Raw genomic sequence first — 19,348 nt, 5'->3', positions numbered from 1 at the left:
CCTGCTTCTTAAAAAAAAAAAACAACAAAAAATAGCCCTGGCCAAGCACTTGGGAGTGCGCATGTGCCGTTCTTCCGGAAGTTATCACTGGTCTGCCGGAAGAAGGCAGGGAACCCGGAAGTAAACATTACCGGATCGCTTCGTTCGTGGCGGATGGTTTAGGCGTGCTGTGGGCCCGACTGGGTAAGTTAGGGTTCCGAGACTGAGGGGACGAACTGGGGACTCCGAGGAGAGGCCATTATTTGCAGTGCGTCCTCGCGGTGACGAGCCGCCGTGGGACCGCGGACGGGGGGGGGGGGGGGGGGGGAGACTACCGCCCAGGGCGCAGGCGCCACCCTCGCGTCCAGCCAGCCAGAGTCCTGGTCACAGCGGGGTGGACATCCTGAGCGGCCTTTACCCAAGCTGACACCTCTGTCCCCAAAAGAAAGCCTTTGAGCTTTAGTTTTCTCGTGAATGGGGATGATCTTATTTGGGGGAGGTGATGCGAGAGTAGAATTAGAATGTATGTGTTACATTCAATGAGTTTGAGTCGTCACCGGTCCAACCTGTAGACCCCTCCGCAAAACAGTGTAATCTGCTGACAGTACTTCGGTCTATCTTAACTTTGAATGTGGCAGGTCTACACTCCAGTGGCCTGTGATGTGTAACATGATTTAAAGAACTGACAGTAAAGTCAGCCTTGGACTTGAGACCTGTCTCTCTCGCTGATGTGTTGGTGGCTGGCGGTATTAACCTCCGCAAACTTGTTTCCTCACTGTAAAATAGGGTTGCTGTGAGGATTAGGTGACGGTGGGTATGATAAATTAAAGAAATGGTAATTGTCAAAACGAAGATGATTAAATCTATGAGTGTCCACTTTTGCCTCCCAGTATACTTAGGCGACCACCGATTTCTAATACTTCTGTTTTTATTTTTAAATTCTATTTTATTTTAATTATGTGTATAAGCAGGTGTGTGGGCATGTGCCCTTGTAAGTACATGCGCAGTCTTCTTGGATCCCGTGGAGCTGGAGTTAGAAGAAAGTTGTGAGGCACCTGATGTAGGTGCTGAGAGCTGATGTAGGTCCAGGAGCAGTAGGTGCCTTTAGCTCCTGAGCCATCTCTCCTGCCCCTTAGACAAACTTCTACACAGAACCAGGCACGGTGGTGGCACATGCCTCCAAATCCAGCACTTGGGAGATGGTGTCAGTAGAATCAGAAGTTGATACTGTGCTACATAGTGAGTTCAGGGACAGCCTAGACTGTGGGATATCCTGTCTCAGAACAAACAAACAAAATTCTGTATATATTTTCAGTGGGTCAAACACAGAAGAGAACGCTTTAAACAGCACCATTGACTTCTAGTCATTAAGCATTTAGTGTTGACAAAGAGTTGTGTAAATATTTTCATGGACCACAGGAGGAAGGCTTAGAAACTCTGTGGGGAATGTAGGGTTGTGAGGATGGGTCAGTCAGCTAGTGGCTAGAAACCGGGTGCTAGACCTTGGCTGCTGTATTGGTCCCTACAGTAAGACTGACAGCATCCTTTGACTGTTCACTGTGACGATCGCTAGTTGCCAGTGACTGTTGAGATTGGAAATGTAACTGGTCCAAACATGTGTAAAACCCATAACAGCTTTTAAAGCTAAGTTGATTTTGTTTTGTTTTGTTTTGTTTTTAGGTTATTGGAAGTTTAAATTAGACTGTGTTGGGAATATTTAGTTAAGATATTTGGGAGGTGGTAGTGGCACACACCTTTAATCCTAGCACTTGGGAGACAAAGGCAGGCAGATCTCTGTGACTTTGAGGCTAGCCTGGTCTACAGAGTGAATTCTAGGACAGCCAGAGCTACACAGAGGAACCCTGTCTCAAAAAAAAACAAAAAGAAAAAAAGGAAAAGTTTTCTATAAAAAGTAATTTATTTCCATTTGTATATGTTTGTATCAGAGTCTTGCTATGTAGACCAGGCTAGCCTTGCAGATACAGTCCTCCTGAGTTATGGGCATTTATCGCTATTGGCACTTTTTATTTCTTTAATATTGTTATTCAAAACCAAAGAATTGCTTATGTTGTTGGTATTACTTTTTTCTCTGGGATCATACTGCTTTGGAGAGATTTTGAGCTTGAGCAATGGGGCGTGTGATCAAATTTGTATTTTGAAAAATTAAGCTGTGCAGTATGTAAAAAGATTAATTGGGCAGAATTAGAAGAAACTGGTAAGTCTCAAAAAATCACAACATGTACTAAAGTGGAAACATTCGGCATCAAAGGAATAGGTTAATAGCAGTGATATTCAGAAAGTAAAAATAATTGTTAGTAAGCTGAAATACATAAATACTTAGTAAGCCGAAATAGAAAGAAGAGCTGTCAATGAAAGGAGCCTGGGTTCCACAGGGAGGGCCAGGAGTTTAAGGCATGCTGTGGACAGGCACCTCTGAGGCTTCTAGGTAGAGATGTCATAACACAGTTGGTTATGTGGATTTGAAGATCCAAGAAAAGTTCTGTAGCAGAGAAATAATCTGGAACCCCATTAGTGGAATACTGTTCCTCCAGAGTCCTTGGAAGCTGGTATTGGTTAGGGTGATGAGTGAGGCTCTGACTGTACCATAAGGAATCAATCTCTAAATAAATATATCAGTCTCTAAGTAAAAATAGATGAGCCTACAAAGGAGTCAAGAACAGAAGAGGAGTACACGAGAAACCAGAGACATGTTGTGGAAGCCAAGGAAGTAGAATCTATGACGAAAGGAAAAAACAGAACTAGAAAATGTCCAGTTGGTGTTTAGCACATTGATTAATATTAATTAATGTAGTGGTAGGTTTCATTGGCATGGCTGGGAACAGAAGCTAAGTCAGAGTGACTGGGGGTGGGTGAGGGATACAGAGGGTGTAGAAATAGAGATTCTATGAATTTAGGTGTTGGGGGGGCTAGGCATTCCTGAATATAGACTGACCCATCTATATTGTCTTTCTGACAAGGTCTTATGTAGCATAGGGGTTGGTCTTGAACTCCCTATAAAGCTAAGGATGACCTTGAACTTCTGATCCTGTGTTCACCTCCAGATTGCTGGATCACAGGTGTACACCACTACACCTGGTTCTTGCAGAACTGGGGATTCACCTTCCCTTCATGCCAGGCAAATGCTCTATCAACTGAGGCTTCATCCCCAGCCCCTAAACACTAGTAATTGTTAAGACATTGGACCTTCATGGGAAGCAGTGATTGACTCTGTATTTTTTTGACTGTGGTTGAAAAGTTTAAGACACACAGGAGGGCCAATTTAGGAGTATCTGTATTAAAGTCTTTGACAATTTAAATTTTATATGCATGGCTTTCTTCATTTGTAAATTGGAGCTTTGAAAGAACTGGTGCCAAGAATATGTAAACACTGTTAGGTTTTTTTTTTTTTCAGATATAGGGTCTCTCTATATAGCCTTGGCTAGCCATGGTTTCTGTACATAGAACATAGCCTCCAATTCCCAGGGATCCACAGGCCTCTGCTTTCCAAGAACTGGGATTGAAGTTGTACATTTCAATGCTCAGTTTGTCGAGCCTTTTGAGGAAGAGAAAGAGACCCTTAGAACCAGGGAGATGGCCGAGGAGGTAAAGGCACCTGCTGCCAAGCCTCATGACCTGAGTTTCATCCCTGGGACCCTCAGGGTGATTGAAGATCCAGCTCCTACAAGTTGACCTCTTACCTCTCCATACATGCCGTGACATACATAATGCCTCCCCACCCCTCCACACACATACACACAAAACAAATAAAATGTAATTTAAAATTGTAAAGACCCCCTCCTTTACAGGCACTTTAAAGAATAAGAGCGTGAGAGAGGGCCACTGCTGTCTCGTGTGTGCAAGGACCCAGTTCACACCACCACATAAAGTTCAAAAAGTTGGAGGGAGGAAAAAGGGAAGGAGGGAGAAACCCTGATGAAACTCACAGTGTGTATCAATAGCACACAGTGTAATGGTCTCATGGCTGTATCCTGAAGGCCTCCTTCAATGTAAAAAGTTCCTTCCCTTTTTAAAGGAAGCCAGTTCATCATGTCGGCGGCAGCCGTAGATACGGTTAATGCCACGCCCCTTTCGGGGTCAAAGGAGATGAGTTTGGAGGAGCCAAAGAAGATGACCAGAGAAGACTGGAGGAAGAAGAAGGAGCTAGAAGAGCAGAGAAAACTAGGCAATGCTCCGGCGGAAGTTGACGAAGAGGGAAAGTAAGTCGCTTCTTGCATGATCTGTTTACCCACTGCACAGGGCTCAGCCTTTGCCCAGGTCCATACCCACTGCACCAGGACTCTCAATCAGCCTTTGCTTGGGCAGAAAACTGCCCTTTACTAGTTACAGAATTTTTATTCTTCTTTCTTGTTTTATCATACTCATATGTATATGGTTTAGTAATCAGGTAATATTGAAGAGCTTATAATGCATAGCAATTGTCCTTTTTTACCTTTTTTCACTCCCCAGACTAGGGTAGCTACTTTTACATCTTTTCATTTTGAGTTTTTCACATCTCTGAATAATAATGCCTATGTGATTATTTTAATCAATCAGTTGGCTGTAGACAGTAGTTTGACTTCTAGCTGGAATAGATGGAGCTCTCTAACCCCTTCCTATCATTCCTCTGTCTTCATTCAGGTGTTTCATTAGTCTCAGCATCTTGATTATAATGTTTCTTACTATAGTAACTTATATCTTTACTTTTAGTTCTTCTGTTAGTGGAGATAGCAACCGTCTTCCCTCTCCCATTCCGCTGCAAGATTTCTGTTCTTGGTTTCTATGCCCACTACCTTGTGATTAAAATGTCATTTTCAAACGTTCTGCTTTACAATCTTACTTAAATTTTATTACAGAGATATCAACCCTCATATCCCTCAGTACATCTCTTCGGTTCCATGGTACATTGATCCATCAAAAAGACCCACGTTAAAGCATCAGAGACCGCAGCCAGAGAAACAGAAGCAGTTCAGTTCCTCTGGGGAATGGTACAAGAGAGGTGTAAAGGAGGTATGTAGTGACCTGTGTGTCCTTTTGTGGGTGGAGAGTGTGTGTGAAGAACTTAGGAACCTTTAATGTAACGCTGTTTAAAGTGGGGAGGAATTCTGTGACCCTGGTGTTGAAATTCAGTGTTTTCAATGTTAGTTACAGTCTTCTTACATGAATTTTATATTATTGAAATCCTTAAACTTAGAACATGGAGACTACCTGGTTTTCTTCTTAACTTAATAAAGTCATTCAGTAAACAAGATAGTGAAAGCCAAAGTTATTTCTAAATGACTCTGATAAATAAGATGTCTATTTTGTTTTTCTGTGTCCTTTAATAGAATTCTATAACTACCAAGTACCGCAAAGGGGCATGTGAAAATTGTGGGGCCATGACACACAAGAAGAAAGACTGCTTCGAGGTATGATCAGCCCTGAGCCTGTTGGGAAACTGTCAACAAGCCTTTGTTTTCCCCTTGCTGGAGATCTTCTGTTTTCCTAAAATTAATTTAGAAAAATAAAAATTAATTTGTATGAAATTAGTCCAGCATCGTTAAAGTTTCCTGCCCAAAGACTGCCTGATAATTAAATTTAGAGACTAAAACCCCACAGCATGTCCAAGCCGACTGTAAAAGTTGCATGAAATCTCCCTCTGTGCTGCAAGTTCTTAGGAAAAGATCTGCTGTCTTTCAGAGGCCAAGGCGGGTTGGAGCAAAGTTCACAGGCACTAACATCGCCCCAGATGAGCACATCCAGCCCCAGCTGATGTTTGACTATGATGGGAAGAGGGACCGCTGGAATGGCTACAACCCAGAGGAGCACATGAAAATCGTTGAGGAGTACGCCAAAGTAGACCTGGTGAGCCAGTTCACTGCTTTTCTACTTTGCTAGGGAAGATCCAAGGCTTTCTAAGCTGGCAAGGCTTTCCCGAGTCGCGGGGCACTGTGTTTACAGCAGCATGTCTACTTCAGTGGTGAAGACAGTGTGATGCCCTGCTTGGCGGCAGTTTCTCTCTTTCCCGTGAGACAGGGTCTCTCTATATTGTTCTAGCTGTCTTGAAACTTACTGTGTCTACCAGGTTAGTCTTGAACTCATGCCTCTGTCTCCCAACTGTTGGGATTAAAGGCAAATGCCACCACACCTGACTGGTATCAGTTTCCTGAGTCTTTTATTCTTTAGTTCCAGTGTGACCAAAGGTACTAGACATGAAAGAACAGACCAACATCCAAATCTTCTATTTATTTATTTATTTGTCTGAGGCAGAGTCTTACTATGTAACCCTGGCTTGCCTAGATCTCACTGTGCAGATCAGGCTAGCCTACAACTCAGAGATCTCTCTGTCTCCTGATGTGTGCAGCACCACACCTAGCTGCTTTTGGCTTTTTGAAGTTCTAAGGTCTTTGCCCCTAGACCACAGCGTGTGGCTAACACTGCTTTATAGTGCCCCACATACCACGGAAGAATTGCTAAACTGTTTCAGAAAACTGAAATTTAATCTAACTTGAGGTTTTTTAGTTGTTTTTTTCTATTTTTTTTTAAGATTTGGTGTGTGTGAATATGTTTTTTTTAAGATTTATTTATTATGTATAGAGTGTTCTGTCTGCTTGTATGCCTGCACACCAGAAGAGGGCACCAAATCTCATCATAGGTGGCTATGAGCCATCATGTGGTTGCTAGGAATTGAATTCAGGACCTCTGGAAGAGCAGTCAATCAATGCTCTTAACCTCTGAGCCATCTCTCCAGCCCTGTTTTTGTTTCTAAACAGTGATTCTACATTCTCAACCAAATTCGTTAAAAATAGTAGTCTTTTCTGCTTTTTTCTTAAGGAATTACAGATTATACTTAAAATCATGAGTTTTATTTTTGGGACATGCTTCTGTCTTGTTTTTTTTCAGTTTTAAGGGTTATATGTAACCTTGGCTGACCTTGAACTACGTATGACTATAATTATATAGCCAAGGATGGCTTTGAGCCTCCACCTCCAATATGCTAGGATTATGAACATGTGCCGTCATGCCTGGCAGGATCGTGCGATTGCTCATAAAGATCTAGATCTCATGTTTTCGGGAGCATTGAAGTGTGTAGTAACCTGAGCCTGCCCAAGAGTAATCAGCCCATATCTGGAGGCAGCAGCATCTCGCACTGCTGCCAGGACTCGCTCTCTGTGGGTTACCAGTGCTGCCACCTGGTCCTCTTGCGTCAGGGCTCGCTCACGCAAAGGTCTAACTCCCCACAAGCCCTTCACTTGGTCTTGGTGCTCTAATGTCCATTTCTGAAACCACTAAAATCACTCACTTTAAATGTTGTAAATAAAATTTAAATGTCTCTCTCTCTTTTTTTTTAAAGGCAAAACGAACATTGAAAGCTCAGAAACTGCAAGAAGAGTTAGCCTCTGGAAAACTAATGGAACAAGCTGTAAGTAAAGACACAAGATATTCAGGCAAAACACTCATATTCAGACACTTTAAAACAGTGGTTCATGACCTATGGGTCATAACCCCTGTGGGGGTTGAGTGACCCTTTCATGGAGGCCACTTAAGACCATCAGAAAACACAGATATTTATACTAAAATTTATAACAGTAGCCAAATTACAGTTATAAAGTACCAACAAAAATAATTTTATGTTTGGGATCACCACAACATGTGGACTGTATTAAAGAGTCACAGCATTAGGAAGGTTGAGAACCACTGTTTTAAAGCAAAGAAATGAAGTGTAGAACAAGAATCCACTTTCTTCGTCTTTGTTTAGGGAGGAACTGAACTTCTATCTCCGTTCCCTAAGCCCTGGGGTTGCAGGGGTGCACTGCGTGTGTCAGGCCTTCATTCTTAAAATAACATTTATTAAGACCTCAGTAACAATACTAGCTACCATATAGTTTAGTGATATATGGAAAAAATAGAAGACCATCACAGAAAAAGACTCAATAATACCAGGTTTCTTTTTTTTCTGACTTTACATATGTGCTGTGGTGGAGTTTGAACCCAGGTTACAAGTATCCTGTCTTAGGGTTTCTATTGCTGTGAAGAAACACTAGACAGGATTTCTCTGTAACAGCCCTGGCTGTCCTGGAACTTATTCTGTAGACCAGGTTGGCCTCGAACTCACAGAGATCTGCCTGTCTCTGCCTCCCAAGTGCTGGGACTAAAGGTGTACACGGCTCATAGCAACTCTTTTTTCTTCTTTTTCCTTTTTTTTTTTTTTTTTTTTTTGGTTTGGTTTGGTTTGGATTGGTTTTCAAGACAGGGTTTCTCTGTAGCTTTGGACCCTGTCCTGGTACTAGCTAGCTCTTGCAGCCCAGGCTGGTCTCGAACTCACAGAGATCCGCTTGCTTTTGTGTCCTGAGTGCTTGGATCAAAGGTGTGTGCCACCACAGCCCCAGCTCTTTTTCTTTTTTTAAAGATTTATTTATTATGTATGCAGTGTTATGTCTGCAGGCCAGAAGAGGGCACCATATCTCATTACAGATGGTTGTGAGCCATCTGTTGTGGTTGCTGGGAATTGAACTCAGGATCTCTAGAAGAACCAGTGCTCTTAACCTCTGAGCCATCTCTCCAGCCCCTCATGGCAACTCTTATAAAGAACACATTTAATTGAGGTGACTCTCTTACAGTTTCAGAGGTTTGGTCCATTATCATGACAGGGAGCATGGCAGCATGCAGGCAAACATGGTATTAGAAAGATAGCTGAGAGTCCTATATCTTGCAGGCAACAGTGTCGACTAAGACACTGGGTAGTATCCCAAGCATAGGAAACCTCAACAAGGCCATACCCACGCCAACAAAGCCATACTTCCTAATAGTGCCACTCCCTATGAGAGATTATGGGCTCTAATTACATTCAAAATACCACTTCCTGACAGCATTTACTATTTGGACTTGATTTAAAAAAAAAAAAAAACTAGTGAAGTTTGGGCCTCACTAAGCCTCAGTAAGAAGGCTCAATGGGAAAAGGAACTTGCTGTGCAAGCTTGGCAACTTGGATTTAAGCCCCAGAACCCATATAAAGGTGGAAGGAGATTACTAACTTCACGGGCTTGTCCTCTGACCTTCACACGTACACAGTGGCATGCGCTGACCCAATACTACATACATAAAAAGAAAACTAGTCAGGTTTAATGAACATGATGTAGCTAATGACTGAAACAAATATAATGGGTATTTATTGGGTTCTTTGGTCATCTTAAACTTCCTGTTACCCTTTGTGATTGTAATCCTGTAGCAGGAGGCTGGAGAGGTGACTCAGTGGTCAAGAGCACTTGTTGCTCTAGCAGAGTGCTTGAGTTCAGTTCCCAACACCCACACCTAGCAGCTTACAGTTGCCTTTGACCCCAGATCCAAGCAAGCCAGTGTTCTCTTCTGACCTCCAAGGGAACGCACACATGTGCATGTACACACACAGACACATACACATGAAAGACATCCTGTATCAATAAAACGTGTTTATTTTCTGGTTTTGTAGACACTTATAAAATTAAGTGTTCACAGTAGCACATTGTGTCAGAATATATGTGCTCACTACAAGTGAGAAGTCTGAGAGCTTATGAGTTGAAGTGACCTAGCCACCTGCCCTCCCTCCTTCTGTTCTGTGCTAAGGATCAAACCCAAGGCCTGGTGCACACTAGGCATGCACTGTCCCACTCACCTACACCCGTTTATATGTTTGTAAAATGCTAAGCGATCAGTAAATTAAGTAGAAGGGATTGACAAATGCTTTTCCTGCTTTCTTGATGCAGAATTCTCCAAAACATCAGTGGGGAGAAGAGGAACCCAATTCTCAGATGGTAAGACATGCTTGTCTTTTCTGGCTGCATGTTCTGTTTTGTTTCAGTGGCTCGTAGTTGTCATAGTCATGTTAGTAGCCCTAAGTCACACAGATAAGCCTTTATTTAAAAGGAAGGAAAACAAGAACTCAGTGCTGTGACTTTCTGCTTAGTTTTCTCACCCCCCACTCTTCCTTTTAGGAAAAGGATCATAACAGTGAAGACGAGGATGAAGACAAGTACGCAGATGATATTGACATGCCCGGGCAGAATTTCGACTCTAAGAGACGCATTACTGTTCGGAATCTCAGGATTCGTGAAGATATAGCAAAAGTAAGTCGTGTCACCCCGACCTGTAGCTCTGACGGATCGTGTTTTCACACCTTCCTCTCCATGTGCAGTGTCTGCGGTTTGGTTACCATGACTAGCGTCACTCCAAAGGACAGTAGCATGTGCTTTTTATTATACTGGAATCATACATGGATGTTGGGTTGCTCAGAACCCACTCCTCTGCCCTGCTGAGCCCTTTATTGTTATAAATAAATGTTAATTCAGTCTTTAAATGTTTTTTTCTTCTAGTATTTGAGAAATTTAGATCCAAATTCTGCCTATTATGATCCAAAAACTAGAGCGATGAGAGAGAATCCCTATGCCAATGCAGGAAAGAATCCAGACGAGTAAGTATCCATTTAACTTTACAGACTTCAGAGTAGAGGACGCTAATCTTTCTAATTTGATTTTGTGAATGAAGTTTTCTTAATGGGGAACAATTTCTGAGAATTTTTTAAAATCTGTGCTTACAGAGTGAGTTATGCTGGAGATAACTTTGTGAGATACACTGGAGACACCATTTCAATGGCTCAAACACAATGTAAGTATTAATTTTATACCAGGGCATTTTATATGAACTTTCGGACTGAGAGCCAGCGAGGTGGCTGGGGTGACTGTCATCAGGTAGTTCTGTCCCCAGTGTCTCCATGGTGGATGGAGAGAACCAAGTTATCCTCTTACCCGACATATGTTCTGTGGCGTAAGTGATCACACACATTTGCACACCCAGATAAATGAAGGTTAAAAAAACGTAATTGAGCATTATAAAAACATGCATGATGGCATATGTCTATGACCCTACTGTGTAGGAGACAGAGACAGGAGGATTGCCACACGTTTGAGGCAACTCTTAAGAAAAAGCCAGCAGAAAGAAAAGATGGGGGGGGTACTGTTAGCAGTTACTTAAAGCGTGCTTTAAAAAACAAAATGCAGTGAGCTAGCAACTCATTGAGATACTTTGAATTGCCCTAGTGTTTGCTTGGGAAGCCTACGACAAGGGATCTGAAGTGCATCTCCAGGCAGATCCTACAAAGCTAGAGCTGCTCTATAAGTCCTTCAAAGTCAAAAAAGAAGACTTCAAGGAGCAGCAGAAAGAAAGCATCCTGGAAAAGGTACCGCTAAAAAAACCACTTTACTTTTTGCTTAAGCAGCATTCAATTTGGTATGCCGTCCAAAGAGTCCCTTTTAACCCATAGGCATAGACCTGTCCTTCCGCTGCCTTAGCTGGGATAGACTTCTGCAGCAATCATGTCTCCTCCTCCAGATGTGGTACTTAAGATAAATGTCTGTTGTTCCTCTCACTGCTTCATGTCAGCTGGTCCCCTGACTGCTCAAGACCGCATCACATAGTCTTGTCTTCCCATAGCCTAGCCCGGCTGTCTGAAATCCTTTCTTAGAGTTCTGGGCACAGCTGAAAGCCGTGTGCCCAGCGCACAGAGCTCACCTTTGCTTTCATCACAGCTGTGAGCTTCCCACTGGCGGGAGAGGTGACAGTCATGTGCAGATTCCAGGGATGGAGAAAGTGGCTCCATCTCCTGATGAGAGAACCAGTGAAGCCATGAGGTGAAGGACATCAGACATGCACCTAAAGGAAGGGGTTTACGGCCATCTTGAAACCGACTTCGATTCCCGGATAAGCAACAGTAGAAACACCTTACTTAAATGGGAAGAATTAGTGATGCTCTTTTCACTGTTTCATAGGAAAGCTATTTTTAAAAAGGTTCATTTATTCTCTTTGAAAATAAGTCCTTTCATAAAGATTTGATATAAAAGCTTAGTTATAAAATGGATTTAATAATGCCCATTATCCTTTTAGTATGGTGGCCAAGAACACTTGGATGCTCCTCCAGCTGAGCTGCTGCTGGCCCAGACAGAAGACTATGTGGAGTACTCCAGGCATGGAACTGTCATTAAAGGCCAGGAGCGGGCTGTCGCCTGCTCCAAGTATGAGGAGGATGTGAAGATCAATAACCACACGGTCAGTGCTCAGCTCTGCACTTTTCCTCACATAATATGGCCAACTAATGCTTTCCTTTTTTTGTTTTGGTGTTGGCATTTTGGCTTTGTTTCATGAATTTTTTTCTAAAAGTGAGAAAAATGAAAAATATTATTGTATTCACCTGCATGCTTATGTAAAATCAAAACATTTTTGTTTGTTGTACTATTTATACCTTGTCTAGTTTTGAATGTACAGTAGCATGTAGATAACACATTTGCATTTACTAATTTTTGGCAGAAATACTTAGAAATTACAGGTAGAATATTTCACTCATAAACACTCTATCATATATCTCTAAAAACATGACAATTTTAGACAGTTCTGCTACCCTGTTGTGCCTCAAACTGACATTAACTCCTTAATTCATTTGGCTTTACCCAGGGTGTGTGTGCGCGCACGCACGTTCAAAGGCTAAGTTAGTGGAGTTGGTTGTCTCCTTTCACTTTTATGTGACTTCCAGGGATCCACTCAAACCCATGAGCCTTGTGTGCTAGGCAGGTTCCCCACTGAGTCATCTCACTGGCCCCTTTCTTACTCTGAAAATCTATACACATATGTATTTTGGTAAAGCTCGATTAAGTCTGTATTGATTATTTGTTGGAGATTTTCTACCCACACATACACACATCCCCAACCTCCAAGAGACAGGGTTTCTCTATGTAACCCTGGCTACTCTGGAACTTGCTCTGTAGACCAAGCTGGCCTTGAACTAGAGATCCGCATGCCTCTGCCTCCGAAGTGCTGGGATTAAAGGCGTGCACCACCACTGCCCAGGGAAAGACCCTAGTTTCAAGCTGCTTTTCAAATACCCTCTGTGTCTCTCTCTGCAGCACATCTGGGGATCTTACTGGAAGGATGGCCGGTGGGGATACAAATGTTGTCACTCGTTTTTCAAGTACTCCTATTGCACCGGAGAAGCGGGGAAGGAGAGTGTTGTAAGTATCCTCTAGTTTGTTTTCCTTTCTGTGCAGGAGAACGCTAAGTGATGAGTTGGGGTTCCATGTAGACTTAGCTAACTGGCCAAGGGTGACCTTGAACTTGTGATTGGTCTGCCCCCACTCCCCAGATGCTGAGATTACAGGTAGTTCTCAGTCCTGGCTTTGGGAGGCTCTGGAGGTAAACCCAGGCTTTGCAGGCTACGCAAGGACTCTGGCAACCAAGCTACATCTCAGCCCTTGCCCTCTAGTTCTTAAAGGTGGAAGACAGCAAAACCCTGCAGAAAACGTATCTTCTTGTGTATCAAATTCTAACCTGTTCTTCAGCTGGTTTGTAACTGTAATCTTCAGCTCAGATTCTGTTTCTTCCCCACAGAATTCAGAGGAGTGTATTATAAGTGACGCGGCTGGAGAAGAACCTGCGAAGAAACCGCAGACCCTCATGGAGGTCGGTGTGGAATCCTCTGTTCAGGACTGTTAAATCCTGGGGGGCAGGGGGTAGGGTGTTAAAACATGCCAGAGCTCTGTGTTCATATGGTGTTTCTATTCTCCCTGTCAGCTGCATCAGGAAAAACTAAAAGAGGAGAAGAAGAAGAAAAAGAAGAAGAAGAAACACCGGAAGAGCAGCTCCGACAGCGACGACGAAGGCAGGAAACATGAGAAACTGAAGAAGGTACTTCTGTGATGTCTAGGAAGCAAAAGTGACAATAGCAAGAGCTCCATCTGTGGGCCTGGGACAGTATCACCCTGCCTGCAAATGTTTACAAATGTCAACATGCACCTCTGCAGAGGTCAGGCAACAACTGGCAGGAGCTGGTCCCCTCCTTCCGTTGTGTGGATTCTGGAGATGGAGCTCACGTCACCAGGCTTAGCAGCATCGCCAGCCCCTCATCCAAATTTCTTTAACTGATTAAAAAATGTCATCCCACATTTTGTGCTCTATGAAAGTTATCAAGTGAGCCGAATAGTAGCTAGTTGTAGTTTCACAGTGCAGGAGCTGACTGACTGCTGTGTTCTTTCAGACGGTGTGGGGTTGGTATTCAGACGGTGTCAGGTTGATAGAGCACTTCATAGTCCAAGAGGTCTTCCATGTTCTTTTTAACAAAAGCCATGGGATAGAGATTTGAGAGCTTGTTTTCACCTCTCACCACAGGCACTGAACGCGGAGGAGGCCCGCCTTCTTCATGTCAAGGAGATCATGCAGATTGATGAGCGGAAGCGGCCATACAACAGCGTTTATGAAACCCGGGAGCCCACTGAAGAGGAAATGGAGGCCTACAGAATGAAACGACAGAGGCCAGACGACCCCATGGCCTCTTTCCTAGGACAGTAGTAACTAGTCAGGATGGGATACATACACAGCATGTTCATTCCAGCTCCTTCCTGACTCGATAGAAAGTCCTTGTCCTTCCTTTCTGCTGTCTGACATTAATAAAGCTTTCGAAGTCTCAGAATCATTCTCCACAGTCAAGAGACAAAGCGAGCAAGAAAGAGCTTACAGTTGTGGGTTAGGGTTAAGCATCATCCGTTCTAATTAGATTAGGAAAGAGACTTTGGCTGTCTTCCTCACAAGAGTGCCCTTGCAGAACCTGGCACGGTGGCTCATGCCTGTGATGCCAGCACCTGAGAGTGGCAGAGTCAGGGGGACCAGGAGTTGAAGGTCAGCCGAGTGTGGTGGTGCACACCTGTAATCCTAGCAGGAGATTGTGCAAGGGCCACCCTCAGCTACATAGCAAGCTTGAGATCAGCCTACACTATGTGAGACTTTGTCTCAATGAGTAAGAGTTCAAAGCTGTCCTAGGCTACAAAGCAAGATGGTCTCAAATTTAAGAAAAAAATAGAAGTCAGCTGTTCCATAGTTCGGTCTCAAGCTGTGTGCAGTCTCTGGTCTTCTCTACAGCAGCACCATGGTGGAGGCAGGGCCTCACCCCTACAGCCAGAGCTCCTCAGTTCCTGACCTCCAGGAGTGACGCCAGTAGTAACTTAACTCAATAATTGCAGGTTTTTATAGCAATCTATTCACTGTAATGCCTTCTAGGATTTTCTAGGTTTCAAACAACAACAATAAATATTCTACCTTCATCTGCATCACCAGAAGGAAATCTACAAGGCATGTAAATATCTGTGTCCCCCATAATCTGAATAATAAATCTATTTTTCACTTGGTTGTTAAATTTTGGGTTTTCGTGCATTTCCTTGTACCTTACATCTAAAATTAGCTTTTGAATGGACAGCATTGACTGCTTCACGCCTACCTCACTGAACATGAATTCTTTTAGACACAAAATGCCCTTCTTTTATGATAGAAGACTTTGTTCTTACTACTGTATGTCATCTAATTCTGATCCTCGTAAGAGTTACAAAATATCTTAGACATCTAGTTATAGTCTACATACCCAGCAGGCGTCACTTGATGTAATTTGAAGAGCAAAAAAACTGAGCTGAAGGTTCTTAAAGACGTCTTAAGGTTAGCTTCCTGGCATATTCATAGCTGATGCTGCTGTGGTCCTCGGCTTTACTCGCCTAAAGCCATGGCAGAGACGATGCTGACTGACGCAGTACGATTGTGAGACCACGATCTGAGTGCACTGACTCAGTAAATGTGTCCCAAACTGACTTCTAGGATGCTTTGTCAAGTCAGCATCTCAGATAAGGCAGAGGAAAAGCAACTGAATCAAATTCCCAAGACCGAGACTAAACTACATTGCAGGCTTGGGAAATTCACTCGGTCAGAGAAGGGCTTGCCTTGCAAGCCTGGGGATGTGAGCTTGAACTCCAGGGCCCACCGCAAAGAGCGAAAGAAAGCAGGCCGGCCAGATACAGGGGTGCTCCTTGTAATATCCGCCCGGAGAGGCAGACGGGCAGATGGCCAGACAGCCCAGCCAAATTTGCAAGTACCAGGCCAGTGAGCAGCACCCGGGGAACTGGCTGTTCTGAGCTCTACACACATGCCATGCTCATTTACCCACACAAGCACACAAAACTATAATGCAAGTAGATCTCAAGGCCAAAATTATTCTGTCCCTACCTCAACATAGGTAGTTTAACACGAAGTCGGTCATTGGTGTCTGTTTTGTGTACTATCTTTTGTTAATAAAGATTTCATTGAGAATATTTAACTGAGTTGTTTGTAGCGCCATTTGTCTGGTAAGAAATGGATTAGAGGAGTGTTGAAAAACCTGGGTTGACTTGTTTTGAGTTTGTACAATAAAATGCCAGCATCCTTTATCAAACTTAACATTTCCTTTCTGAGGCTAATTTATTCTGATTTTAGAAAGAATTCTATTACCCCAAATCATACTATTGTTAAATTAGGGCGGGGGTGATGCATAGAACAGTGCTTAGATTTATGTGGATGTGATCTTTGATTTTTTTTTTCTTCTAGACAGGTCTTGTGTAGCCCAGACTGACCTCACAATATGTAGCTGAAGACAAACATCCTACCTCCACCTTCTAAGTTGCTGGGGTTACCCGTGTGCAACCACTGTGCTCTGTGTTATAAGCTTTAATTTTAATTGTCTCAGATACAGTCACCTTTGCCAGCATTGGAACTGTTGGCTGTAGCTTTTGTGTTGTCCCTAATGCAACTTACAAAGTTCAAGTTACTCATATTTTGCCGTCAGCACATGTGCTTAGCTTTAAACACCGTGCTTGGTTCCCAGCAGCTAAAGCATGGCAACCAACAGATGTATCAGATTCAAATGTCAGTTCCTTCCGTTATTAAGTCCTCAGTTTCCGGCTTACAAGGCTGCTAGTCTTTTGCAATTTCTTTGACAGGTTTTCTAGTATCTATGCTGATCTTTTAATAAAATCTGTAGTATGAGTTCATGGCATTCTAGGCTGGGCACAATGGAAGAGCGCTTGCTGGACCTTCAGGTCCCAGGACCATGTAAAAAGCTAGCCATGACCTGTAGATATCCCACTGATATCTTCCTCTGGCCTCTGTGCACAATTAAGCATATATATACACCACTCATGAGTATGTGAGCGCACACACTCACATACACAGTCTTTTCAGTCTGGTGTGTTGGCTCATAATCACAGCATTAGGCAGGAGAATCATGGCATGTTTTAGGTCAGTCTGAGCGACTTGGGGTATTCCAAGCCAACAAGCTTGTCCTCACCTGCTCCCGCCCCCCCCCGGGGGGGGGGAGGGGGAAGACCAGAATGGTGATAAACGGGCTAGGGACATAGCTCAGAAAGTAAAGGTGCTTGCTTGCCCAGCAAATGACTACCTGAATCCAGTCTCTGTGCCTCACAGATCTCTCTCTCTCTCTCTCTCTCTCTCTCTCTCTCTCTCTCTCTCTCTCTCTCTCACACACACACACACACACACACACACACACACACACACACACACACTGAAATCTTTCCTCCAAGATGATTTGATTCTGGAACACTCACCCACACATGTTGTAAGTCACGGGAAGGGCAGGTGCAAGCTGTTAAGGAAAGTAGCACTACTTATTTTAATGGATTTTTTTTAGATTTATTTATTTCATAAGTATGAGGATTTTTGCCTGCATGTGTATCTGTGCACCGAGTGTTTGCCCATAGAAATTAGAAGGAGGAATTGGATTCCCTGCAACTGGAGTTAATGGTGGGCCACCATGTGGGTTCCTCTGCAAGAGTTGCCAGTGCTTCTAAACTGTTGAACTGCCTCTTCAGCCCGGTGGAACTTACCTCGATGGAATGAATCTAAGGAGTGCGCCACATTTGCCAGAGTTCAATTTGGGAATAGGCAAGCTTTCTTTTCCTCGCTGTTCCTAGTAGAACATGCCAATTAGTGCAGCTTTATCATCGCTGCGCTCAAAACCTAAGCTCTCCCAAAGTCGAAAGGTGAAACTATGCAAACCTCATTGCACCTTCTTTTTTACTCCAGGCATTCCGTCGGCCCTACAGTTCACATCTTTAAAACCCAGGGAGGCCACAGCACAAGTATCTTGCAGCCCCGAGGACCGCTTCCCCCACTCCCACGCGCCCCTCCACCGCCCTCACCCTTAGCCGGTCATCACTGCGCCTGCGTGCAGGAGCAGCCTCGCCCCGTCCCTGAAACTCTGGATCCGCTGTAGCGAGAGGGCTAGCGCCTCTAGAGGCGATCATGCCTTTAGATTCCTGTTAGGTAGCAGACCCGATAGGTCCCGAGGTTCTGGGTTCCTGGGTTCCTGGCTTAATTTAGAACAGAGCTGGACCCTGGAACTGGCTCCCGAGCATCCTCGACTTTACCTGACGCTGCAGCCGGGGTGCAGGACCTCAGTTCGCTAGCACTTGAGAGCCTAAACAATTAAGTTATTTCCTGTGTTCTCCTAATTATGCCGCCCAGCAGACCCAGAAGGTAGGTACTGCCATTCGCACCGAGGATCTAAAAATCCCAGTCTTCAAGTGACAAGCCAAGTTCCTCTGGCAAACGCCTCAGACTCTTTCCGCCCGCGCCGACTTTCCCACTCTTGCGGTGGCTACTGATTTTAGCTATAGCCATGCTTACGTCTTCTGCCTCTCCAACACCCTTGGGTGGTACGGACAGTTCCAGGCCAGCTAAGGCTGGACAGTAAGACCCTATTTTTGTTGCTGTTGTTTTTTTGTTTTTTGTTTTCAAACATGGTTTCTCTGTGTAACAGCCCTGGCTGTCCTGGAACTGTAGACCAGTCTGGCCTTGAACTCACAGAGATCCACCTGCCTCTGCCTCCCAAGTGCTGGGATTAAGGGTGTGTGCCACTACCGCAAGGCTGAGACCCTACCTTAAAAAATACAATAAAATAAAAAACAAGTTTAGTTTGATGAACCTACTCCGGGGGTATGTGCGCACATATGTTTCTATGATGTGAACATTCACATTCAACTGATTTTTTTTGCCTCAATAAATGTTTCACAAAAGTGTAAAAACATTTCATTTTGTGATGTTTTTATTTATCTATAAACACGCTGGCCTCAAACACACTGTGTAGCTAAGTATGACCTTGAACTCCTGATCCCCCTGCCTCCACCTTCTGAATGCTGGGGTTACAGGTATGCCCCATCATGCTCAGTTTGGAGTACAGGGAACAGAACTCGGGGCTTTTCCTTGTGTTCATTTAGCGCTTTTCCGATCTCTGAAGATGGGCGGGAGACCTCTTTGAAAGGGAACTGTAGCTGTCTTCAGGTGATGCTTTGGGGTTATTGTATTTCTTGTTACAGAAAACTCCATCTGCATAAAAGCTGTGAGAATGATTGACGTGTGTCCATCATCTGACTTCATTAGTTACCAAATGAAAGCAACTGTTCTTCTCCACACCATTTTGTGTGCTTGTGAGTGTGCTGAAGTACCGTATTGCAGGGGAAGTCCCAAACATCGTTTCACTTGTAAACAATTATCTCTAACA

At 43.8% G+C, this 19,348-nt stretch overlaps 1 protein-coding gene across 2 annotated transcripts; it reads left to right on the top strand.

Annotated features, from left to right (window-relative positions):
* The first annotated feature begins 68 nt into the window (after positions 1-68).
* Positions 69-15,163, top strand: Slu7 (spliceosome associated SLU7). 2 transcript variants are annotated; one of them, XM_048435985.3, is made up of 16 exons: positions 69-183; positions 4,013-4,196; positions 4,833-4,986; positions 5,304-5,384; positions 5,656-5,820; positions 7,310-7,378; positions 9,699-9,746; positions 9,927-10,058; positions 10,305-10,402; positions 10,529-10,596; positions 11,028-11,167; positions 11,872-12,033; positions 12,885-12,989; positions 13,366-13,437; positions 13,549-13,662; positions 14,143-15,163. In XM_048435985.3, exons 2-16 carry the CDS (start codon positions 4,027-4,029, stop codon positions 14,320-14,322), a joined length of 1,758 nt encoding a protein of 585 aa, XP_048291942.2. In that variant the 5' UTR covers positions 69-183; positions 4,013-4,026; the 3' UTR covers positions 14,323-15,163. The 2 variants fall into 2 exon arrangements, with proteins under 2 accessions (XP_048291942.2, XP_048291943.2); XM_048435986.3 differs by having other exon boundaries at positions 3,995-4,196.
* The last annotated feature ends 4,185 nt before the right edge of the window (positions 15,164-19,348 follow it).

The sequence above is a fragment of the Myodes glareolus genome, chromosome 9 (genome assembly GCF_982192425.1).
Source record: "Myodes glareolus chromosome 9, mMyoGla1.1, whole genome shotgun sequence".
In the NCBI taxonomy this organism is placed as follows: domain Eukaryota; kingdom Metazoa; phylum Chordata; class Mammalia; order Rodentia; family Cricetidae; genus Myodes; species Myodes glareolus.
The sequence above is the reverse complement of the archived record's forward strand: the minus strand, read 5'-3'. Positions and strand labels throughout refer to the sequence as shown.